The 25,548-nt window shown below is 43.6% G+C and overlaps 2 protein-coding genes across 2 annotated transcripts; one reads left to right on the top strand and one right to left on the bottom strand.

Moving 5' to 3' along the window:
- Nucleotides 1-766: 766 nt before the first annotated feature.
- rrp9 (ribosomal RNA processing 9, U3 small nucleolar RNA binding protein) lies at nucleotides 767-6,776 on the bottom strand. Its single transcript, XM_023796805.2, has 15 exons — nucleotides 6,535-6,776; nucleotides 6,273-6,364; nucleotides 6,061-6,170; nucleotides 5,728-5,795; nucleotides 5,592-5,633; nucleotides 5,378-5,504; nucleotides 5,044-5,168; nucleotides 4,710-4,802; nucleotides 4,527-4,627; nucleotides 4,257-4,391; nucleotides 3,574-3,636; nucleotides 3,081-3,226; nucleotides 2,525-2,604; nucleotides 1,548-1,621; nucleotides 767-938 (listed from the first exon to the last, which is right to left on the bottom strand). The coding sequence occupies exons 1-15, from the start codon at nucleotides 6,610-6,612 to the stop codon at nucleotides 857-859; spliced, it is 1,416 nt and encodes a 471-aa protein (XP_023652573.1). The 5' UTR covers nucleotides 6,613-6,776; the 3' UTR covers nucleotides 767-856.
- Nucleotides 6,777-7,599: 823 nt separating this feature from the next.
- On the top strand, nucleotides 7,600-17,191 carry parp3 (poly (ADP-ribose) polymerase family, member 3). Its single transcript, XM_023796573.2, has 11 exons — nucleotides 7,600-7,750; nucleotides 8,616-8,825; nucleotides 10,178-10,306; nucleotides 10,457-10,639; nucleotides 11,506-11,644; nucleotides 13,705-13,928; nucleotides 14,079-14,234; nucleotides 14,538-14,621; nucleotides 14,768-14,945; nucleotides 15,020-15,163; nucleotides 16,217-17,191. The coding sequence occupies exons 2-11, from the start codon at nucleotides 8,643-8,645 to the stop codon at nucleotides 16,390-16,392; spliced, it is 1,596 nt and encodes a 531-aa protein (XP_023652341.1). The 5' UTR covers nucleotides 7,600-7,750; nucleotides 8,616-8,642; the 3' UTR covers nucleotides 16,393-17,191.
- Nucleotides 17,192-25,548: the final 8,357 nt, after the last annotated feature.

Consider the following 25,548-nt stretch of genomic DNA (forward strand, 5'->3'; position numbering starts at 1 on the left):
CATTTTGTCATTACATTTCACAAAATAAATATATAATAAAAAAATGAACTGCGTGTTTCCTTAACAGCTGCTATTTATTTCTGGAAATCAATTTATTAGGGCTATCCTGTGTGGTACCATCCAACAGGAGGGCTCCAGTCGCCAAATGGCAGATAATCTCAATCACAGGATTAACATGGGTCAAGAAGCCTTGCCGTGTATGGGGCTATGTGGACGTCAATCGAACTCGTCAGTCATCGGTCCAGGTGACCTTAATTGGTCCAAGGTCCAGTCCTGACTCTTGTGTGTGTCGGAACATAGCACTCTGATTGGCTTAAGGCTACAGTCCCATACATAACAGGGCTTGACACATTATCCCATAATCATCATCAAATTTATGGTTTGTACCAGGCGGGACAGCCTTCGTTCACATTTCACATCGATTAATCCTGGCTGCCCAAGACCATGTCGGCAGATTGAGGTTTTTCATTTTCCTCGGACCACTCACTGATGTACTCACCATGGCAGACCATGAGAACCTCACAAGCCTGACCCAGTCATCCACCCATGATTTGACCCTTGTCAAAGTCACTCAGATCTTTATCTTTGCCTATTTCTGTATTCATCATGTCAACTAAGAGTACTGAAGGTTAGCCAACTGTCTAATATATCCCAGACCTTGACAGGCCCCCTTTTCACTAGCTAGACAACATTATTTGCTTTACGTGGGGGTGGTCATAATGTTTTTCCTCATCAGTGTGTATATGCAACAGATGCACGGCACAAATTATAGCAATTCAAGTTATTTAATCAATAAAAAGTGTACAGTTAACATGTCAGCCTGCTGAAGCTTTTATATTCATACATGTTTTTCCCATCATTTGCCTGAGTCTTGTTTCTTCAGTGGAATGATATAAATTCCATTTTTTGCTTCCTTAATTCTCCACCATCTGCCCAGCCTGTCACACAGAGAGCTTGTTAACAGTGGCCGAAAAAAGAAAAAAAAAACAAAACATTCCCTAAATCAGTTTTGTATAGGCTGCTCCAGAGAAAAAGCTCAGGTGACACTGCCACCTACTGTCCAATCTTCCAATAGCATACAATTGACTACAAGTGCCACATGTTTCTCAAACAAGGGCATTTTAAATGTTGTCTCTGGAGAGGGTGGTATTACAATGTAAAATATCAATAAACTATCAAACACAATGCAGCAAGAATTACTTACAGATCTACTGCTAATTTCATACAACATAAATTCTTATACTGTGTACAGGTTTGTCAAGATGGATAATGACAAATCTCTTCTCTGTCAAAGTGTCTTCTGAAGTGCATATTTTAAAAAAAAATTCTGCATACTTTTTCATTTTGCATAACTCCATCATTCAGGCACAAATTACTGATACTCAGAGCAACCAGATGCATGGGAAAATCCATCCTAACATGTCATTGAATCTATTTGATAATGACAAAGAAAATCCTTCACTCACTGCCACCTTTGCCTTCCTTCCATTGTAGTAATTTAATGCTGATATTGCTTGCACACAGTAATTATAAAGGTACATATTTACCTGTGTTCCTGGCCAACTCCAGCCACCAGAAAATTTCCAGAGTTTGAAAATTTCAGACTGTTCACGAAACCTTCCTGCCAGATGAAAGATGGCAGACTGAACATGGTGTGCAAACATTTACTCCCCCCCTGTTCTGTCCTCAGCAGGGCTCTGCTGGGGTTTCACACTGTCTGGCATTGTACTGGAAAGGTTTGGCATTTAGCACATTTAAGGGTGTATCTTGAGGCCCAGTGGGCAGCCCTATCACAGCAAATCTGCAGGATGGAGGCTTTGAGTCGGTAACAAATCTGCTGTGTGTGGGGAATTTGGCTTTTTTCTTTTTAAATCGTACAGATTACCTCCTGTATTCCACTTAGCCCAAGTGTTACCTCCTTATCCCCAAATCCTCCTGAGACCCAAGGAAAAAAGTGTCCTTCAGTTTTAGGTTAATTGTGATTTTCTATGTCTTTGGAGGAAATTTTTTCAAATGTGTTTTTATTTTTAATTTCACAGCATGCCCTCTTTAGTGTACAACAGGAATAAATATGTTTCCTTACATCAGTGAAAAGATGCAAAAACAAAATGTAAACTACAATGGACATAAATTAATGGGTGGGGTCTCAGGAGGATATTACATGACCTTTTTATTCCTTATGTATTATTTATTCTTCTGCTGCACTGCTGTTTGTTTCCCCCATGCACCTGTCCCCTCTCTGGACAATCAAACTTCTCTAAATCACCTACAATGCCTGAATGTATTTTCCCAGTGATGGACTAGCATCCCATCTAAGACAGACCCCTGAGTTAGGCCTTATGCTCTCTGGCTAGGATCTAGGCACCTGTCAATGTACTCACGGTAGATGGACAGAGTTGATAAAGTATCCTTATCACACCTTAACAGCACCTAACTGGTAGGACAACTCCTGATTTATTCCATGGAGAAAGCCTCTCATTCCAGTTAGCAGGGCTGATGAGTGAGAGAGAGGGGGGGGGCCTACCACAGGAATGCTGAAGAGAGCCTGCAGGTTACGGTAGCCGTCGCCACACTGCCACAGCCGCACCTGGGAATCATGGGAACCTGTGCAATTACAGCATGGTTAGCCACCACGCTCAAGCTCACAGCGGCAGAAACTGATCTGCAGCCAGTCTGACGTCTCCAGATCAGACAGCAACATACATACAGTGATATCCTCATGATCCAGCAAATAAGACCATGTGTAATATAGAAGAATCATTCAGAAAAATACTAAACCAATTACAGATTACTGTTCACAAAACCGTATCAATGAGATTCAAAGGAGCCTGAATGCAGTTATTTTGTGCTGGACTGCAGCACAGTCCCACCTCAGTGGGATTAGATCTAATCCCTAAATCCCTAAATATCCAGGCCCGACCCGCTGCCGTCAGCTGTGCCCTAAACGCTCACTGGGCTGGCCTCACTTCCAGACCCAATCACTACAGATTTTATGAATTAAAAAACCATGACGGTGCAGAAATTAATAAATGAAGAAGTGACACAGCATGTCACTCCAAGAGCAGTAGGGCGGCTCGTACCTGAGGCCACCAGATCAGTGTTGTGCAGAGCAGCCACAGCACAGATCCAATGGGGCTGCTCCAGGCCACTGTCTCCATGGACACCATGCACCTGCTTCACTGTACAAAGCGGCTTTTTTTTGTTGACGCTCCATAAGGCCAAAGACCTGGGGAAGGAGGCCAGCCATCAGTCCCAGTGCAGCTCATCGTCGTCATGAACGAAAGGCAGGGAGCATGTGTGCACGCAGCTTACCCATCATCCACAGCACAACCATCATCATCATTATCACATGCACACACGGTGATCAGGCTTAATCACCATCACCACCATCCCGTGTGTGCACACGGCTTACCCATAATCACCAGCGCTACTACAATCATTGACACCACATGTGTACAAGGTGATTATAGGTAAGCCGAATCGCCACCATCATCACCACAGGCACTCAGTGATCCTGCTTACCCATCATCATCATCATCATCATCACCACAGGCACTCAGTGATCCTGCTTACCCATCATCTGCTCCTGTTATCATATGTTCTTCATTTATGAGTTGGATGCAGTCAATGGAACCTCTAAAGCATAAAAAATAAAAAAAAATCCTTTTGCCATCACTGTGATTTGAAACGGCTGAAAATGCACAATACAAAAGACAATCAGAGATGGATGTAGATTTAAAAAAATCCGAAATCCACATAAGGACACAGACTCTATAACAAACGGGCTTAATGCAAATGGTTAAGTGTTAAGTATCAAACCTGCACGTTTAGATTGCACAGCAGGCAAGGCCAGAACTCAAAGCAGAGCGATTCCCTGCCTTCATCTAGCATCTTGTAGCTCTTATAGCATTATGTAATAACTCGGCAAGATGCAACAAATTGAATGACGATAACATCATCATCATCATCAGTAGGGTTGCAATATAAAATTATAATAGTCTATAAATTTGTTACATTTTGTTAAGTGATTATATAATGCGGTGTTATTATATAACGCATTGTAACACATCTACATTAATATACAAGAAGTAAACAGTCAAAGGCACAGCCACAGCGTTAAGGTACATTTAGAAACAGAAGAAATGTTATTGTTTATCAGATAACGCTTTTAGTCCAGGTGTGACGAGACCAGCCCTTTGCTCCACTCTTCACATAGGAGAAGCGGCTGTCACTCTCAGACTGACAGTCTCACGCACTCATGGCCGTGGAACACCAGCTGCGACTCCTCTGCAATCTTCCACACCCGGACAGTGCCGTCTCGGCCCCCCGCCGTCACGCACCGCTCCCGGCCCAGGCTGTCCAAGCCCGTGATCGCATCCTGGTGACCAAAACTAGAGAGGGAAACTCAGATCACTCTTTGCTGATGCAGACTCACAGCCAGTTTTTATATATTATGGGGGTCAGGCTATCCAATCAGAATGGTAAACGCGCTACTTCAAGGACTTTTCTAACATGACAATACTTACAGTGTTTCTACATATGCATTCTCATCCACATTCCACACCTTGATTGCTCGGTCCTTAGATGCACTATACAAGTCATGAGTGCCCTTCCTAAAGGAGAGTCCCTGGACATAAAACACAGGCAAAGACCATCAAACAGGCTGCTAAACTCTAAATTGCAAACAAAAGACCAGTCTGAAAGCTCACCGAAATAGCATCTCTGTGCCCCGTTAACTTCTGGAGGTGTTTACATGTCGCTCCATCCCAAATCATGATCAACTTATTCATGTCACCAGTAGCCTGCAAAAATATTTACATATGAAATGACTGAATTGAATTCCTTGCAAAATTTCTTGATTTTTTTTTTTTATACAAGTACTGTATTACACTCCAACTTCCTGTGTAAATTTCAAATTTGCAGGCAAAGTACTACAAATGTGCCAGTGCATTTATTATTTTCAGCTGCTAATAAAAACACTTCAAACTGCATCTGTCATTTTGGCTAGAGGAGTCTAACACTGAGGTAAGTGTGCAGCCTCACCAGGTATTTGCCATCGGATGATATTGCCATGCAGAGGATGTGAGCAGTATGGCCCACATGGCGATCCTCAGTCCCCTTCCTTCCTCCAGGTACAGTGTGTAATTTCTGACCACTCATTACATCCCCTGTATTAATAAAACACAATTTGAACAGCCAAGAATGCATGACAAGATCAGAGCACAAACAGAGGCCATTTTAACTAAGCAACAAGCACTCAAGTACAATACAGGCCTCTATAATAAAGCATCTATGAATATTCATGGATATTAAAGTGTCTATAAGCATCTACAAAATCAAGGTAGAAAAGACAGCACTTTGCTTGACAGTAACTGACATTTGATAATTGAACAGTCCTTGGACGCAGAGAAGATGAACTTGTCATCTGGTGAAATAACCAGGCAGGTAACCGGAAGCTTATGGCCTCTTAAAAGACGAAAGTCAACAGGATCTGGAACCAGGTACTGCAAAACATCACAAAAAGCAACGATCAGTCTTCCCTACAAAAACACCAAAAACATATACATACAAGCAAACCTCATAGGACTTACATTTCTTGCAACGAACCGCTGAAGTTTTCCTTTCTGTTCAAGCTAAAGGAAAGGAATGACATAACTTGTTTGTCCATGAGCAATTTAAAAATGACAGGTGTTTCTCTGTTAAGGACTGTATAGTGATGGAAATTACCACTTCCTCCTGAAGTCTTCCAGCAATCACAGCTGCCTCGTAAGACTTGTCTTCAGCTGCCTTCTCCTCTGAAAAATAAAATGTTTTGTTATGGGGCTGTTCGTGAGCAAGTTTAGTTTAATAAATGGAAACAGACTACTTCTGTATTAATAGTGTGAATAAATTTGTCTTTTGCAGTGACCTTTAATATGAGACTACAGAGACTGTTAGCGTCACCACCTGAAAGCCATGTGTTGTTACTGTGCATAAATTGCCGTCTTAATTTTCGCGATCCCACACATGAAAAACATACTGTATGGCAGAAATGCAAAGTCATTCCACATGTTTGCTCACCCTCTTCCCGTAGTTGGTCGAGGTAAAGTTTGGCCAGACGGAGCTTCTTTTCCTGAGCGGTCTCATCGAACCGTTCCTCCTCAACGTCTTTTTTCTTACTGACTTGTGGACTATAAAAAAAAACAATAAAATAAACGCAATAAAGACCACATTTAGAGAAAAAAAAAGAGTCTACTTTGATAAAGTAAAAAGCCTGTTTGGTATCAGCTTACCTTTCTGTTTCTGAATCACTTGAGATTTCTTCGTTCAGCCTTCTGGATTTAAGTTTCCTTAGGGTTCCTTTAATTTTAGCATCACCATCACCCTGAAAACACCATAACTGTGACTGAACTTCGGCTGACAATTAGTTAAAAATCTAAAGATGTTCCTGTCAAACTTTATATCTAAACGTGGTTCAACATGTGGCGAAAAGCTACATGAAAAACCCGACATTCAAAGCAAGATAAAATGGAAAAGCTGAACATTCGAACCCACCTTTCTTTTCCTGCCAGACTCTTCATCTGTTCGAGAAACTTTGGTGTTCCCCTTTTTTTTTATAAAGAAAGACGACATACTGTATAATACCACTTCAAATAATACTTAGATATTCCTACCAAATTCTCATTACACTAACCGAATCAGGATGTGCTTATCGCACAAGCAACCTTTCCCACGTGCGAAGGTCTAACCACGCCCACACGAGATAAATGATTCTAATATGCTGTAAAAATGTTCGCGTAAGCACTGGAAGCCCACCTTCTTAACGTATCGAATATTTCTATTGAACGCTCAGCCGGAAACTAGAATTGTTGAAATGTAATTGGGTGAGACGGCTCTAAACCGGAAGTATGTGTATCAAGAATTAAAACGGAGAAACATACTGCGGAAATTTCAGTTCCACAGAGAATTACTTAATTACGCTTGCATCCATTTTGCATAACTACTTTATTATTTTTGTTATCGTTATTATTATGGTATATTATAATATATAAAGTAGTATGTCTTGCTAAATGCTCAGATAATTATCATCAAAAAAAACATGAAAAGTGTAAGACAACTAAAAAGACAACAGCAGTTAATCGAAGTTAAATGCTGGAGTTGACTGGGGCACCAAATCTTCAAATAGAAGTTATACTCTACTCCATGTGCCATATTACTGTGTATTTTATTTGCTGCAGTGTAAATGCCTACCTGTAAAATATATTGTCTGTATCAGTAAACTGTTTCAGTCATGTTGAGTAAGAACTGAACTGCGACCGGGATAAGCGGTTATGATGGATGGGGGGCGATAAATGGGGTAGTTTGAACACACTACAGACTGTTTACAATTATAAATCTGTTACGTACTTGTAAATGCGTGTGCATGTGTGTGCAGACTCATCTCGAATTAAAAATCTCACTTGACCGGCTGACCGAAGCTGGTAACCCTGAATATGGCGGCCTTTACAGTTTGTGGTTTGCTTAGTTAGTTGTTAATTCACTTAAGGACGTCCCTGCATCACCGTTAACTGAAATGGATAAACACACAATCAAAGTAAACGGTACCGGGACATAAAATACATTGTGGTGCATGCGCGAAAATGGTGCACATGCGCGCTGCAAACGGGGTAGGGACAGTGACAGCGATGACAACACACACATGATTTCAGCGAGGTAACTGCGCACTGCTATAGTTGCAGTTTTCTGAAGTCATTGATTCTACAAACTTAAGGTAATTAAATGCATTATCAATCTCTTCTCAAGAATATTACCTTTGATTTGTTGCTTATATGTGTGATATGTGTTTTTTACCATCGGGCTTTTTTCAATTTGCCCATTATTGGCCAGTTCATCTGTCATTTCAATCAGGAAGAATAAAGCGAAATATAAACAGAGGTTTCACTGCGTTTATTTTGAAGCTATTATACCAATAGGCTTTTACGAATCCGTTCGAATGATGTTTTACATCAGGGATATCGATGTATTTAAGGTTTCTAGAAGACTTCTAGAAGTAAGATGGAAGGAGAGCAGATCTAGACAGATTGTAGTCATTGCCCTCCTTATACTACAACGCCTTACATTGTTTGTGGCCTCATATCTGTACTGTAAATTATTGAAACTGTAAACTACAAAACAATAATAATAATGGGCACAGTATTCGCTATAGAATATAACAGTTTCCAATGATAAATTAAGTTTATATTAAATTAAGTAAAAGATTCCATAAGTTTCTAAAGAACACAGACATAGAATAGAATAGAATAGAATAGAATAGAATAGAATAGTTACTTTATTGTCATTCAGAGATACACGGGTTAGTGCACAACAGAACGAAATTGCGTTGCATTATTTTGCTCAACATCAGCCTGGCAGAGTGTGTAATAAATATATATAAAAAGATGTATATATAAACATATAAATAGGAGAGGTCATCATCTGATTCTGGGATTTTAATCTGTTTTATTACAAGATCACTATAGCCTTTGTTGGAATTATTTTATAATGAACCCTTTTAAAAGCAATACTTTAGGAATCACCTGTGTATAGGCATGAGTGACAGGTGGCTATATATTAACAATAATAAATACTGTGTGTAGTTTTACAAGGAGAAGAACTCTTGAGAAATGGCACCAAAGAGAAAGGCAGCCTCAGCCACAAAAGCAGGTGGAAAGAAGGTGAAGGAGGAGTCCAGCGCACCAAAGGATGCTTTTAGGACAGCCAAGGAGGCCCTAATGGCAGCAGCACCACAGGAGAAGAGCCAGAGAAAGGCAGATACGCATTTTGAACGTGAGCACATGTCAGCCCAGGTTAGTCCACTGGTCCACAATATTCCCGCACAAATCAATCATTCCATCAATCAGTAAATCAAATAATCAATCATTGCTTCTTATCACTCTAAGAAACTGATGTGTTTCTATCTGTTTACTGCTTTTCAGCTACATGTTTGTAGCTTTTGAGGAATATGTGTGTATATGGCATATTACATTTTATTAGGGTTTTTACTCAGTGTCATTTCTCCATATTTATGTGAATGTCTTAAGATTCAGAGCATCAAGGTGCCTTACACTTCTTGTCTCACCACCATAACGTGGTTGTAGGTTTGAATTCATCCCCAGTTCTTTGAATTGAGTTTGAGTCTTTTTATAACACAGTACAGGCTCCAAAGAATAATAATCCAGAATGTTGTTTAATTCCAAAACCCATGATGATTAATGACAAACAAATTATTAAAGGATAATCCAGAACCATAAGGCAATTTATTGGAAGCTCAGCCTAGCTGCACTTATGCCTACTCAACTCTTTAAAAGCACACATGTTTGTAATGTGCTATTTGCCTCACATGTCCATTGCTTTGAGGGGGAAAAAAAACTTTAGCTAAATAAAGTAAATACATAAAAGAATTCTAGCCCACACCTATTGCCGGGACTGAACGCTAAACAAAAGACTTAACAACTAAAGGGAAGACATTGGGGTTTAAACAGCCAGATAGTTGATGACTCACAGTTGAGAACAATGATCAGGAAATAGCAGCAGTGCACTCAGCAAGGTGTAGTGTTAACAGTTGTGTGGGGGAGTCCAAAGTATGCATGGGTATAACCTCTCCCAGTGTTACTGGGGCTTTTCTTCCCTATTGGAAAGACATCTAAATAAATATATGTAAGTGATGTTAAAATATGATTTGATTTGACCAAATGAATCCACCACACATTGTTTTAGTGTGTCTGAATAAAATGACTTTCATAATCATCATCATAATACTAACACTGGTGGCTGACAGGGAACATTGTTGAGGGTTCACATCTCATACCTGTGTGCTATTTGATATGTGTCCATTGCTTACAGACATATGATCTGGCAGACCTATCTCAAAATCTCCCGTAATAGAAATTAGATGATAAATTTAAATTTATTTCATTCATATTGTGAACACCCTACTACACATTGACTAAAAGTAGTCAAAAAGCATGTACAGTATCATGAATCATTGTATCACGTTTTGTTATACATGTTGTAATTCAGAGACATTTTGTTTGTATTAGTTAAGCAGCTAAAAAATGGGTGGGTAGATGAAATGATGGAAATAGAGTGACAGACAGAAGTGACCCTGTATTGCATTTGATTTTTGTGGGTTAGGTTTCATATTTTTTCCACCCACCAGGTATATGGAGACTATGACTGCATGCTTAATCAAACCAACATTGGCCAGAACAACAACAAATTTTATGTTATTCAAGTTTTACAAACGGGACATGGAGAATTCTATTGTTGGACAAGGTGGGGCAGAGTGGTAAGTCCACTCAACATTGATCCACTTCAGCTGATTTTAAATGTGACACCCTTGAGTACATTGTGTTTGGAGGCTATCGCCTTTGTAAGCCTGTGAGAGTGAGCACTGATTTTGGCCAGAGGCTTGAGATTTCTCTTCACGTTCCTTTAGGGAGAGATCGGCGCCTCCGCAGCTTTCGGTGGATTCTCCAGTCCTAAAGAAGCTATTGAAATATTTGAGAAGAAGTTTAAAGACAAGACAAAAAACAAGTGGGGTGACAGGGAAAGGTTTGTCTCTCACCCAGGGAAATACACGCTGATTGAAGTGGATGGAGACCAGGATGCGGAGGTGAAGGTGAGAAATCTCTCATCTACAGTATAACTTAGTAGAAATATTGTAGTAGTTACCCTCATGTGAATTTTACCCAAATGTGATGTAATGCTGCCTTTAGATTATCACCAGATGTTATCATGCATGTATAAACAGTGTTACCTGTGTTACAGTGCCTCACAAATTTCAAGCTGATGGGTGAAGTAATTAATTGCCATACCACAGCACACAACAACATAATGTGTCCTCTGCATTTAACCCATACATGACATAGCAAAGGGCAGCTAATTCAGCACCCAAGGAGCAGTGCATGGGGGTGGTACCTTGCTAGTCTGGGATTCAAACCAGCAACCTTTCAATTACAAAAGCACTTCCCTAACCATTAAGCCACCACTACCCACTGGGTGGTGCATGTATTCAGAACTCATCTCTGTAATTAGCCCCATAACTCTTAACAAATATACTATATTTATGTCTGAGTGTCTTTGATGTCTGTAGCTGAAAGCATGTAGTGCCAGTTTAAAATATTAATAAAATAGGGAATAGTGATATTAATGATTTAGAGGTTTTTCATTTTAACAGTTTCCCATGAATCCTTACAGTACATATCTATATTATTACCAAATGTTATGAAGCTCTCGAGCACTGCCTATAATATACACTGCAGGGAAGGAAACAATAAATATATCAGTTCAAGACACAGGACTGTCTTTCTGTTGTGTCCCTGCAGATTAAATATCCAAAAAAAGGGAAGTATGATTAGCCAGATAAGTGAGTTTCAGTGGAACTCCCCTTTATAGTGACCTACACAAGTAGGCCTTCCTGTCAGACCTGTACAAAAACACATGGTGCTTCATTGAGTAGTGATACTGTCCATGTCCCTTTTGTAGATGGACGTGGTGGATGAGGCCGGTGGGAGGGTCGTAAAGAACATTCTACCATGTACCTTGGACAAGTCCACGCAGAGACTCATTGAGCTGATCTTCAGCAATGACATGTTCACAGAAGCTATGGAGTGCATGAACTTAGGTGTGTATGTCTACTAATTACTTAATTCATTCGATGTAACCTAAGCTTGAGATGGACATCTTCCCGGTTGAGTCTGTGCCTTTCATTTTATTGAGCTGTAAATAATCAGAATGTGATATACAGTAATATACAAAAGTCTTAGGCAGCAAAAGAAAATTATATTTTAATGCTCTTCATGTTGGTGAAAATCTATGCTGTTATTCCTGTCAAAGTGTGTTAGCTTAGCAATTTCAAAACTTCTGCTAAAATCACCCCAGTATTTGTAGCAACCATGCATTACACCAAGGTATTTTTGACTCGATCCCTAGCATACCTCATGTGGCTAATCAATATCTCATTGACTTTTTTAAGTAATTAAATTAATTAATTAAGTGAGCTGGCAGTGAAATGTAATAAATAAATGCTCCTGAGGAGAGATTTAGGAACTGAAGCAGTGTTCATCTAGCCCTCCAGCTAGATTTCATTAACTTTTTGGAGAACAGAAGAAACTCTTATTAGTTTTTATAAGGTCAGGTCAGATTGGGGAGCATGCACTACTTTTTTTGTTTTGTTTTTTTTTTTCTGAGCAAAAGTGCACTTACAGTAAGTATACCCAGATAAATAGCTTTAAACATTTCTTCTGATTGTCTAAAATTTTTGTGCAGTACTGTACATTTTCCCCCAAAAGATAACTTTGTGCCCTGCGATGGATTGGCATCCGATTCAGGCTGTACCTCTGTCTTGAGTCCTCTACTGCTAGATGAGGCTCCATGCCCCCTGAGGCTCTGTAATGAACAGTCCAAATACGGATTTATAGATGAACATTATCAATTCTAGTGCCCTAAATAAAAGACAGTAAAAGTAAAGAAGCTGACTTGATCCCACACAACACAAATAAATAAGGAACATTTTTCAGGACCAGGACATTATATTGTACAAACTGCAAACTTTATAAGCAAATACAATTTCTTCTTGATGTTTCTGTACACATGGCAAAACAAATTCAGGAGTTGGTTCATTAATACAAGGATGAATTCAAATGTCTTCTATGACCTGCCCATTTACCAGATCCAAACTTCTTTGAACATAGTGTGAAGTAGATTTCCATCTTCATTCCTCATAGTTCCAGAGGCTTGTCTACTACAAGAAAGATGCATTTACCATTACACACAATTCAGGACGTGTATGACCTTACTCTGAGAAGGACTAGTGCTGCTCTGACGACACAGGGTGGCACTGATCCACATCATTTTTTTTATATCAGTGTTATCCCATTATTTTATCCGTCGGTCCATCCATCCATTTTCTATGACATTAGGTCCAGACATTATCCTGGAAGCTTTGGGCACAAGACAGGGAATAACCCAGGACAGGGTGCCATCGCTAGGCGTGCGCGCGCACACACACAAACAAACAAACAAACACACACACACACACACACACACACATGTAGGGTAAACATATAAACATATCCTTATGGGGACCGCTCATTCATTTCAATGGAAAAAATGCTAACGCTAACTATGACAACCTTAACCCCTACCCTGCCCTAACCATAACCATAAGTAACCTAACAAAATACAATACAATAGTTTTTGCATTTTTAGTTTTTTCATAGCAGTCACCGATTTTTATAAAATAGAGTTTTCCCTTATGGGGACCAGGAAACCGGTCCCCATAAGGGAAAAAAACGGATATTTATCACGTTATGGGGACATTATGTCCCCATAAGGATAGGTAAACCCGCTCGCACACACACACACACGCATACGCACGCTCACACACACACAGGCATACGCACGCTCTCTCACACACACACACACACACTTTTTTCTGGGCTTGATCTCCACAAAGTCTTGGTCTTGAATCAGACTTGATATACCTATTTTCATCCCCATCACTAGTAATAGATTCTGGAGAAATTTGTGTGCTGTATAATATTTTGTTTTATGTCCTTGAAATTTTAACAGAGCTGGCAAAAATTTAAGTTCTAAGTTCATAGTATACCGTACGCTCTGTTTTGTTATGTTATGAATCAACAATGGCACTGATAAAGCATGCTCATCGGCCCTGGTTCACAGACATAAAGAAGATGCCTCTTGGGAAGCTGAGCAAAGCACAGATTGCCAAAGGGTTTGAGGTTCTGGAAGAGCTGGAAGAGGCCTTGAAGAAAAAGAGCAGGAAGACTGTCATGGAAGAGCTGTCCTCAAAATTCTATACAATCATCCCACACAACTTTGGCCGACAGAAGCCTCCTGTCATCGATACCTCTGACATTTTGGAGAAGAAGAAAGAAATGCTGCTGGTGAGATAGAACGTCAGCATTGTTGATCTTTCAGGTGGCTGTATTATTTAGTGTGCCTACAGTCATTCTTAGGACTGCTTCTACAATTTCATTATCTATCGTCACTATTTCAGAAAACAGACCTTTTATCCCTTATGTTACATCCTGTAGGTTTTGGCAGATATTGAAATTGCTCAGGGTCTCAAGGCTGAGACTGAGAAAGCCAAGGAAGAGGCAGTAGAGGATGTCCCTCACCCAGCTGACCAGAATTATTTGTCACTCAACTGTAACCTCAGTCTACTGGGAAAAGATACCAAGGAATATAAGGTACCATAATGCATTATTTTATTTCTTTTAAATGACTTTTAAACTCTACAGTGTTTTTCATTCACTATTGATTTTTACTATTGTTGTCTCAGACTATTGTATGTCAGTAATTGATTCTTCTTGCACTTTGGGACAATTGTATTGGGAAGAGCAGCAGTTAAACTCCAAGCTTCTCCAGGTTTAACACCCATGGTCAGCGCCTCCTCAGAAGATGCCATCTTGGGCAGTTGTCCTTGCCAGGATCTGTCACTGATTGGGAAAGGCTTTGTATAAAAATTAATAGACATGTACTATTCTTTTCAGATAATTGAAACATACTTGATGTCAACAGGCGAATCAAACCTCTTACAACTGATTGATGTCTGGAAAGTAGACAGAGACAAGGAGGTAATGAAAAAGATTATTATTACTGAATGTGGCATTTTGTGGAAATGAGCCTTAGAAGGTACAGAATTTCTGTATTATGCTTGATATGACTATAAGACCAAAGATTCTGCTTTTAATGATGTCATGCAATGTGCTGCCTTATTGAGGCGGAGCGATTCCAAGAACACGATGCGCTGGGGAACCGGCGCCTCCTATGGCACGGCACCAACGTGGCCGTGGTGGCAGCCATCCTGAAAAGCGGCCTGCGGATTATGCCCCAGTCCGGGGGCCGCGTCGGCAGGGGGATCTACTTCGCATCAGAGAACAGAAAGTCTGCGTGCTACGGTGAGCAGAGTGAGCCGCTGTGCATTTTCCATTTTTTAAGTGTTTAAGTAACAGCTGTGGTGTTTCTGCCCAAGTCCGTCCTTCCAGAGGCACTGGAGTGATGTTCCTCAATGAGGTGTGTCTGGGGAGGGAGCACACCATCCAGCAGGATAACTCCAGGCTCACATGCCCCCCTGCTAGATATGACAGCGTGGTGGCTCGTGGAAGAATGGAGCCAGGTATGTGGTTCCGGCTGACTTTGGCCACGCGCAAGGCTGAAAATGAAATTTGCACACCCAATTTTTGCGCCCAATCACATAGCCATTGAGATGAAGGGCGTGTACAAAAAAGTGAGCACTAGCCCACTGCTTAGTAAAAAAATGCATTTCAGATCACTTTTTTTTTTACTGCACTAGCTCAATTGCCTTGTAGTGAAAATTCTACTCTCTGCTGAATACATTGTCAGATTATCACTGATCCTGAGGTATTATACACTGGCCGGCCAAAAAAAAAGTCACCATTTGAATTTAAATCGGCAAATATTTAAAAAGCCATTATTACAGCTCAGCAACTTTATTCAGCAATACAGTGAAGTCAGCTGAGTACCTGAATCTACTGACTGGCCAGGTTACTCCTCCATCCATCATGAATGGATTTTTTCTTTCCTGATGTCATGGGCATATTCCAGGGCAAGAAAGCCACGATTCATCAGGCTCGAATTTTCAAAGATTGGTTCAGTAGCATGAGGAATCATTTTCACACATGAATTGGCCGGCACAGAGTCTTGACCTTAACCCCATTGAAAATCTTTGAGATGTGTTGAAGACGACTTCATGGAGTGATTCAACTCACTTTGTCAATACAAGATCTCAGTGAGAAATGGCAGCAAATATGGATGAAAGTAAATGCAGAGATAGTTGCATAAACTTATGGAAACAATGCCATGAAAAATGTACGCCATAATCAAAGCTAAAGGCAGTCTAATGCAAAATTCAAATGGTGACTTTTTTTTTGGCCGGACAGTGTAATTACATCACATATTATTGGCACAGGCATCCAAATGCTGGTTCTCACAGAGGACATTTTCCAAATCTAGGTTACTATAATATAGTTGCACTTGTGCTGATCTGAAGCTCAACTGAAGTTGTTTATATTCAGATCCTGAAAGCATAGTCAGATGGGTATTTTTCATTCCATGTTAATTTATATAAGAACAAATTAGCATAAGACATCTGACCCACTTTACAAATAAATCTGTTTATGAACTTCATGAAGATTCTCCTACATTCCAGATGCCTCCAAGGATATCTCTATCACCCTTGATGGCAAGAGTGTGACGGTTCCTCAGGGTGCACCACTAGACCAGCCAGAGTTTAAAAACAGTTACTTTGACAACAGCGAATATCTCATCTACAAGGAAAGTCAGTGCCGGATCAGATACCTTCTCGAGCTCAAATTCCCATATTAGGCACATCAAGCAAGATTTGTCAAGAGAACATTTTAGATGTTTGTAATCATGTTCATCATGTTTTTTTCTGTTCTTGAACACTTGATTTTCTCCATCCTAATCTTGTTTTGGTTTTCTGGTTTTTAAAGTAGTATATTGTTTCACCAGTTCCAGTTTCCTAAATTGACTTATTTATTTATCCCAATTTCAGTGAATAATTCTCATTTAGGTACTTAACTGTATTTAACAGTGGAAGCTCTCTTGGTATATAAACCTGCACCCATAAAGCTATAAACCAATAAAGCTATAAACCAAATCTACGGACCTTAGACTAGATGGTGCCTCTGCTCAGCATTTAGGCTGCTTCTACAAAATTGCACTACAGGGCTCATCTTAGGAAGCATTCAGAATTTCCACATAGGCAGCACAGCACATCTTCATATGCAAAACATCACCGTTATCAATTCTTTTATTTCAAATGTTCCCTTTAGTTTTACTGCATGATTGTAGCAAGCCTGAGTCTCATGTATATAACATCTAAGATTCTTTTGCTTGGACCGTGGTTTGAGGCCTTGTGATTTATGAGAGTCTGATTGGATAAACAGATGGATGGATGGATGGATGGACATTATATGTCACAGAAGACATTAATTTAGTCATCTGATGGTTACCGTCTTCAAATTCACTATATAGCCCCCTGCTTTTTATAATCAACTGATTATATCTATGTGCTGTGAATTGAGTGGCTTGAGATGATCCTGGTTCTTATTAGGCAATGTACTAAGAACCCCTTTGATCTCAATAAATGAATCAGAATCAATCAGAATCAGAATACTTTTATTATCCTGAAGGATTTTTTTTGTTACACTGCCCATTACACAACCATGCAAGACAAAAAGAGACAGAACCACATGCAACAATCTTTGTATAAAAATGACATCTAGAGATGATAAAGAAGTAGGTTGGTGATTATAATAGTAAGTATGGTAAATATTGAACTTGAAATATAATAAATAGATATTGATAAATGTGAAGGTACTATTGTAGATATTATTTCACGTCCTGGATGATTGATGTACCAATTGTGTCCGCTGGAAGGATTGATTTCTATAGGCGTTCTGTAGTGCTTTTTATGTTGATCAGTCTGCAGCTGAAAGTGCTCTTCTGTCTAACCACAACACTATGAAGCAGGTGACAAAATTGTCCATAATCGAGCAAAGTCTGGACAGCATCCTCCTCTTCACCAAGTATCAATAGCCCTTCTGATCATTTGTTGAGTCTGTTGGCATCTGCCACCTTCACCCTGCTGCCCCAGAACACAATGGTGCAGAAGAAGGCGCTGGCTACCACTGACTCCTAGAAAATCTGCAGCATTGTGTTGCAGACTCTGATGGACCTGAGCCCTCGTAGGAAAGATAACCTGCTCTGGCCCTTCTCGTAGAGGGCAGTGCAGTTTTTGATCAATCCAGTTTGCTGTTAAGCTGGACACCCAGGTATTTATAGTTCTGTACAGTCTCTACCACATCACTCCAAATGGACAGGGAGGTAACTGGAGACCTTGATGTTCTCCTGTCCACTACCAACTCTTTTGTCTTCCCAATGTTCAGTTGGAGGTGGTTCCTGTCACATCAGTCAACAAAGTTGTACACCACCCTTTTGTACTCTATGTCTCTATGCCTGATACAACCGACTCCTGCAGAACATTTCTGCATATGGCAAGACTCTGTGTTTAGCTTGTAGTCAGTGGTGTAAAGGGTGAAGAGAAAGAGAGACACAACTGTCCTCTGAGGAGCTCCAATGCTGCTCAACCCATTCCCAGACACACCATCCTGCAGAAGAATGTACTGCAGATATCTGGTCAGATGTGATCCAGACCACCAGGGGAGCTTCCACTTTCATGACTGACAGTTTACTCCCAAGCAGGACTGGCTCAAGGGTTTTGAAGGCCTCAAGAACATGGTCCTCATAGTACCTCCTGGCCTGTCCCAGTGGGAGCAGGTACAATGTAGCAGGCAGATGATGGCATTATCCACACTAATCTGGGACCTCACTGGCGAACTGAGGGGGATCAAATGATGACATAACCAGGTCTCTCAAAGGTCTTCCTGTTATGTGCCACTGATCTGTAATCAGATGGAGCACTGGGACATGCAGTTCAGGAACTAGACAGGATGTTTCCACAGTACCTGCACCTTCTTCAAACTGAGGCTCAAGTTAAAGATGCTCTGCAGTACTCCACAGAGCTGGAATGTCCTGAGCACAATCCATTATTTCTGGTCTTTGCCTTAAGGTTGTTCTTTCTGAAAGAAATTTTAGCTTCATCTTCCCTAACATGGTGAGTGGTGTACAATTCAAGGGGTGGTATGTGGCTCAGCAGGTTAAGCTACTGTGCCTGTGATGGGAATGCTGCTAGTTCAAGGCCCACGCCTGTACATTGCTTATTCATGCACTTATCTAAACAACTAATCATTTGCAGCAGTCAGAAGTAGCAGTCCTTTTATAAAATAATAAAGATAATATATTATTTCAGCAGCTGAATCTTGTAAGAAAACTCAGCAGAACGTCTGTAATTTTAGTATGATTGCGCCCTCTGGTATTCAAACAAAAACAGTGCAATATTCGACAGATAATATAACTCAGTTGTACTAGCGAAATAACTATGTAATATACTGCCAGATATCATCACAGTCCCGAGTCATTTTTTTTATTGCGAAATTCGATATATCATTACAACCATACTTAGGTGTGAATGAGCATTAGCCATGCAGCACTGATGCCTGTGAAAAATCATGGATTTGATCAACACAATTGACACCATCTTCTCAACGAGAAGCTCAGGTTCGGGGGAACCTGACTGTCCTGCAGGAACGTACACAGCTGGCTACACGATGGACGGATGGGAGAAGTGGAGGGTCGTGTGTCTGGTAGCTCTTTCCGTGGAGGACATCAAATATATCTACCTATTCGGAACCATGATTACAGGCCTTATGCTGATTGGATTAGGCATTGCCCTGGTGACTATAGATTGCAAATTGGATAACATCACTGTGACTATTGAGCGCAAATCGGATAACATCACGGAGAAGCTCACGGCTTTGCAAAGAGTTTTGGATGTCGGAGACCAGCGTGGACATTAGAGGAGCTGCGAAATTACAGCTTCTCACCTGAAAACCCAAACAACCCTATCCTATCTGATTGGGCTCCCCCCTAATCAGCATTGGCATCGGACAAGGCCGCTGCTGAATTAACAACTCCCCCGGAAGAACAAGGCAGTGAGACTCTCTTGCATTCCTCTCCCCCAATCCCAAGGACACCTGGATATCCATCCATCCATCCATCCATCCATTTTCTCCCGCTTATCCGAGGTCGGGTCGCGGGGGCAGCAGTCTCAGCAGGGAAACCCAGACTTCCCTCTCCCCGGCCACTTCCTCCAGCTCCTCTGGGGGAATCCCGAGGCGTTCCCAGGCCAGCCGAGAGACATAGTCCCTCCAGCGTGTCCTGGGTCTTCCCCGGGGCCTCCTCCCAGTGGGACATACCCGGATCACCTCACCAGGGAGGCGCCCAGGAGGCATCCTAATCAGATGCCCGAGCCACCTCATCTGACTCCTCTCAATGCGGAGGAGCAGTGGCTCTACTCTGAGTCCCTCCCGAATGACCGAGCTCCTCACCCTATGTCTAAGGGAGAGCCCAGCCACCCTGCGGAGGAAACTCATTTCGGCCGCTTGCACTCGCGATCTCGTTCTTTCGGTCACTACCCACAGCTCGTGACCATAGGTGAGGGTAGGAACGTAGATCGACTGGTAAATCGAGAGCTTCGCCTTTTGGCTCAGCTCCTTCTTCACCATGACAGACCGATGCAGCGCCCGCATCACTGCGGACGCCGCACCGATCCGCCTGTCGACCTCCCGCTCCATCGTCCCCCCACTCGTGAACAAGACCCCGAGATACTTAAACTCCTCCACTTGGGGAAGGATCCCATCCCCGACCCGGAGAGAGCATTCTACCCTTTTCCGGCTGAGGACCATGGTCTCGGATTTGGAGGTGCTGATTCTCATCCCAGCCGCTTCACACTCGGCTGCGAACTGTCCCAGCGAGAGCCGAAGGTCACGGTCTGATGAGGCCAACAGGACCACATCATCTGCAAAAAGCAGAGACCTAATCCTGAGGTCACCAAACCGGACACCCTCAACGCCCTGGCTGCGCCTAGAAATTCTGTCCATAAAAGTTATGAACAGAATCGGTGACAAAGGACAGCCCTGACGGAGTCCAACCCTCACCGGAAACAAGTCCGACTTATTGCCGCTCATGCGGACCAGACTCTGGCACCGGTCATACAGGGACCGAACAGCCCTTAAAAGGAAGCCCGGCACCCCATACTCCCGGAGCACCCCCCACAGGACTGCCCGAGGGACACGGTCGAATGCCTTCTCCAAGTCCACAAAACAAATGTAGACTGGTTGGGCAAACTCCCATGAACCCTCCAGAACCCTGCGGAGAGTATAGAGCTGGTCCACTGTTCCACGGCCGGGGCGAAAACCACACTGCTCCTCCTGAATCCGAGGTTCGACAATCCGGCGGACCCTCCTCTCCAGAACCCCCGAATAGACCTTACCAGGGAGGCTGAGGAGTGTGATCCCCCTATAGTTGGAGCACACCCTCTGGTCCCCTTTCTTGAAGAGGGGGACCACCACCCCGGTCTGCCAGTCCAGAGGCACTGCCCCCGATGTCCACGCGATGCTGCAGATGCGTGTCAACCAAGACTGCCCTACAGCATCCAGAGCCTTCAGGAACTCTGGGCGGATCTCATCCACCCCCGGGGCTCGGCCACCGAGGAGCTTTTTAACCACCTCAGCGACCTCCGCCCCCGAGATAGGGGAGTCCACACCCAAGTCCCCATACTCTGCTTCCACATCGGAAGGCGTGTCGGTGGGATTGAGGAGGTCTTCGAAGTATTCCTTCCACCGACCCAAAACGTCCCGGGTTGAGGTCAGCAGCACCCCATCCCCACCATAAACAGTGTTGATGTTGCACCGCTTTCCCACCCAGAGCCGCCGGATGGTGGACCAGAATCGCCTCGAAGCCGTCCGGAAGTCGTTTTCCATGGCCTCACCAAACTCCTCCCAAACCCGAGTTTTTGCCTCAGCGACCGCCGAAGCCGCATCCCGCTTGGCCTGCCGGTACCCGTCAGCTGCCTCTGGAGTCCCACAGGCTAAATAGGCCCGATAGGACTCCTTCTTCAGCTTGACGGCATCCCTCACCACTGGTGTCCACCAGCGGGTTCGCGGATTGCCGCCGCGACAGGCACCGACTACCTTACGGCCACAGCTCCGGTCAGCCGCCTCCACAATGGAGGCACGGAACATGGCCCATTCGGACTCAATGTCCCCCGCCTCCCCCGGGACATGGGAAAAGTTCTGCCGGAGGTAGGAGTTGAAACTCCTCCTGACAGGGGATTCAGCCAGACGTTCCCAGCAGACCCTCACTATACGCTTGGGCCTGCCAGGCCTGGCCGGCTTCCTCCCCCACCAGCGGAGCCAACCCACCACCAGGTAGTGATCAGTTGACAGCTCCGCCCCTCTCTTCACCCGAGTGTCCAAGACATGCGGCCGCAAGTCCGACGACACGACTACAAAGTCGATCATCGAACTGCGGCCTAGGGTGTCCTGGTGCCAAGTGCACATATGAACACCCTTATGCCTGAACATGGTGTTCATTATGGACAATCCGTGGCGAGCGCAGAAGTCCAACAACAGAACACCACTCGGGTTCAGATCGGGGGGGCCGTTCCTCCCAATCACGCCACTCCAGGTCTCACTGTCATTGCCCACGTGAGCATTGAAGTCCCCTAGCAGAACAAGAGAGTCCCCAGAAGGAATGCTCTCCAACACCCCTTCCAGAGACTCTAAAAAGGGTGGGTACTCTGAACTGCCGCTCGGCGCATAAGCGCAAACAACAGTCAGAACCCGTCCCCCCACCCGAAGGCGAAGGGAGGCTACCCTCTTGTCCACCGCGGTAAACCCCAATGTACAGGCGCCCAGCCAGGGGGCAATAAGTATGCCCACCCCCGCTCGGCGCCTCTCCCCGCAGGCAACTCCAGAGTGGAAAAGGGTCCAACCCCCTTCAAGGAGACTGGTTCCAGAGCCCAAGCCGTGCGTCGAGGTGAGCCCGACTATATCTAGCCGGAATTTCACAACCTCGCGCACCAGCTCAGGCTCCTTCCCCATCAGAGAGGTGACATTCCATGTCCCAAGAGCTAGCTTCTGCAGCCGAGGATCGGACCGCCAAGGTCCCCGCCTTTGGCCACTGCCCAGCTCACAATGCACCCGACCCCTATGGCCCCTCCTACGGGTGGTGAGCCCATTGGAAGGGGGACCCACGTGCCTTGTTCGGGCTGTGCCCGACCAGGCCCCATGGGTATAGGCCTGGCCACCAGGCGCTCGCCATCGAGCCCCAACCCCAGGCCTGGCTCCAGGGGGGGGCCCCGGTGACCCGCGTCCGGGCAAGGGAAAACGTGTTTCCAAAATCTTTTTCATCATATGGGGTCTTTTGAGCCGAACTTTGTCTGGTTCCTCACCCCGGACCTGTTTGCCTTGGGTGACCCTACCAGGGGCATAAAGCCCCGGGCAACTTAGCTCCTGGGATCACTGGAACACGCAAACCCCTCCACCACGATAAGGTGTCGGCTCCAGGAGGGGGACACCTGGATACACACACACATACACTCACTTAAAGGATTATTAGGAACACCTGTTCAATTTCTCATTAATGCAATTATCTAATCAACCAATCACATGGCAGTTGCTTCAATGCATTTAGGGGTGTGGTCCTGGTCAAGACAATCTCCTGAACTCCAAACTGAATGTCAGAATGGGAAAGAAAGGTGATTTAAGCAATTTTGAGCGTGGCATGGTTGTTGGTGCCAGACGGGCCGGTCTGAGTACGTGTATTTCACAATCTGCTCAGTTACTGGGATTTTCACGCACAACCATTTCTAGGGTTTACAAAGAATGGTGTGCAAAGGGAAAAACATCCAGTATGCGGCAGTCCTGTGGGCGAAAATGCCTTGTTGATGCTAGAGGTCAGAGGAGAATGGGCCGACTGATTCAAGCTGATAGAAGAGCAACTTTGACTGAAATAACCACTCGTTACAACCGAGGTACAGTATGCAGCAAAGCATTTGTGAAGCCACAACACGCACAACCTTGAGGCGGATGGGCTACAACAGCAGAAGACCCCACCGGGTACCACTCATCTCCACTACAAATAGGAAAAAGAGGCTACAATTTGCACGAGCTCACCAAAATTGGACAGTTGAAGACTGGAAAAATGTTGCCTGGTCTGATGAGTCTCGATTTCTGTTGAGACATTCCAATGGTAGAGTCAGAATTTGGCGTAAACAGAATGAGAACATGGATCCATCATGCCTTGTTACCACTGTGCAGGCTGGTGGTGGTGGTGTAATGGTATGGGGGATGTTTTCTTGGCACACTTTAGGCCCCTTAGTGCCAATTGGGCATCGTTTAAATGCCATGGCCTACCTGAGCATTGTTTCTGACCATGTCCATCCCTTTATGACCACCATGTACCCATCCTCTGATGGCTACTTCCAGCAGGATAATGCACCATGTCACAAAGCTCGAATCATTTCAAATTGGTTTCTTGAACATGACAATGAGTTCACTGTACTACAATGGCCCCCACAGTCACCAGATCTCAACCCAATAGAGCATCTTTGGGATGTGGTGGAACGGGAGCTTCGTGCCCTGGATGTGCATCCCACAAATCTCCATCAACTGCAAGATGCTATCCTATCAATATGGGCCAACATTTCTAAAGAATGCTTTCAGCATCTTGTTGAATCAATGCCATGTAGAATTAAGGCAGTTCTGAAGGCGAAAGGGGGTGAAACACCGTATTAGTATGGTGTTCCTAATAATCCTTTAGGTGAGTGTATATACATATGTACAGATACGCACTCACCGCACCCTCCCCCCCTCCCACGGCCTCGCCACTTCATACCCCCAGCGTGAACAGGCAGGTCTGTGAACAGGCGGGTCTGTGACCAGATGGCTGCAGGACCGAATGGCTGTTTGTCTATGCTGGACAACCTCCATCTCCCCATTTCCCTCCCCTGTTGCAAGTCACGACTTTTTATGTTGTAAGGTGTAGTGACTATGTGCTTATGTTGCTGAGGTATTTTTTTCTGTTCCTACATTATACTCCCTACTGGAGTACAGTCTGGGGGCTGTTTTTTTATTCTCCTCCTCTCTCCTCATGTAATTCTGTTTTCTCTGTTCTTCTTCCTATATCTTCCAGACCTGTCTACCCCCTATAATGTGATGTTTGTATATGTATGGTCGGGTTGATGGCCAGTTTTTCGCTGGTACTTGTGACTAGTGACATGGTGTATTGCAACAGCAATAAAGGTTTTCATCATCAAGGGCAGCTTTAAATCCTACCCCCGCTGTTTGTGGAGTTTGCATGTTCTCTTTGTGCTCTGCAGGTTTCCGTCATGTTAACCGGCTTTCTGGGATATCGGTGGATTGTTTGCTATATGTGACCACTAGTTTAGACACACCCAAATAACAAATACATGGTGATGGACTCTGACTGTTGTCTGTGCTTATGCACCAAACACCAGTTCAGAGTATCCAGCCTCCTTGGAGACCTCGGATGGGGTGCTGGATGGCACCCTCTCTGGGGACTGTATAGTTCTATTGTGGTGGTGGTGGGGGGGGGGTTAATGCTCACGTGGGTAACAACAGTGAAACTTTGAAGGGTGTAATTAGGAGGAATGGCCTGCCTGATCTCTTCCCGACCAGTGCGATGTTATTGGACTTATACACTAACCATAGTTTATCCATAACAAACACCATGTTCGAACTTTAGGGTGTTCATAAGTTCACCTGGCACCAGAGCACACCGGCCACAGTTCAATGATTGACTTTGTAATTGTATCATTGGATGTGCATTTTGGACACTTGAGTGAAGAGAGGAGCTGAACTGTTAACTGATCACCACCTGGTGGTGAGTTGGATCAGATGGCGGGGGAAATGCTGGCTATACCGGTTAGACCCAAATGCATAGTGAGGGTGTTCTGGGAGCATCTGGCGGAGGCCCCTGTCCCAGAGATCTTCAACATGCACCTCCGGCAAATCTTTTCTTGCATCCTAAGGG

This window comes from Paramormyrops kingsleyae, chromosome 8 (assembly GCF_048594095.1).
Source record: "Paramormyrops kingsleyae isolate MSU_618 chromosome 8, PKINGS_0.4, whole genome shotgun sequence".
Classification (NCBI taxonomy): domain Eukaryota; kingdom Metazoa; phylum Chordata; class Actinopteri; order Osteoglossiformes; family Mormyridae; genus Paramormyrops; species Paramormyrops kingsleyae.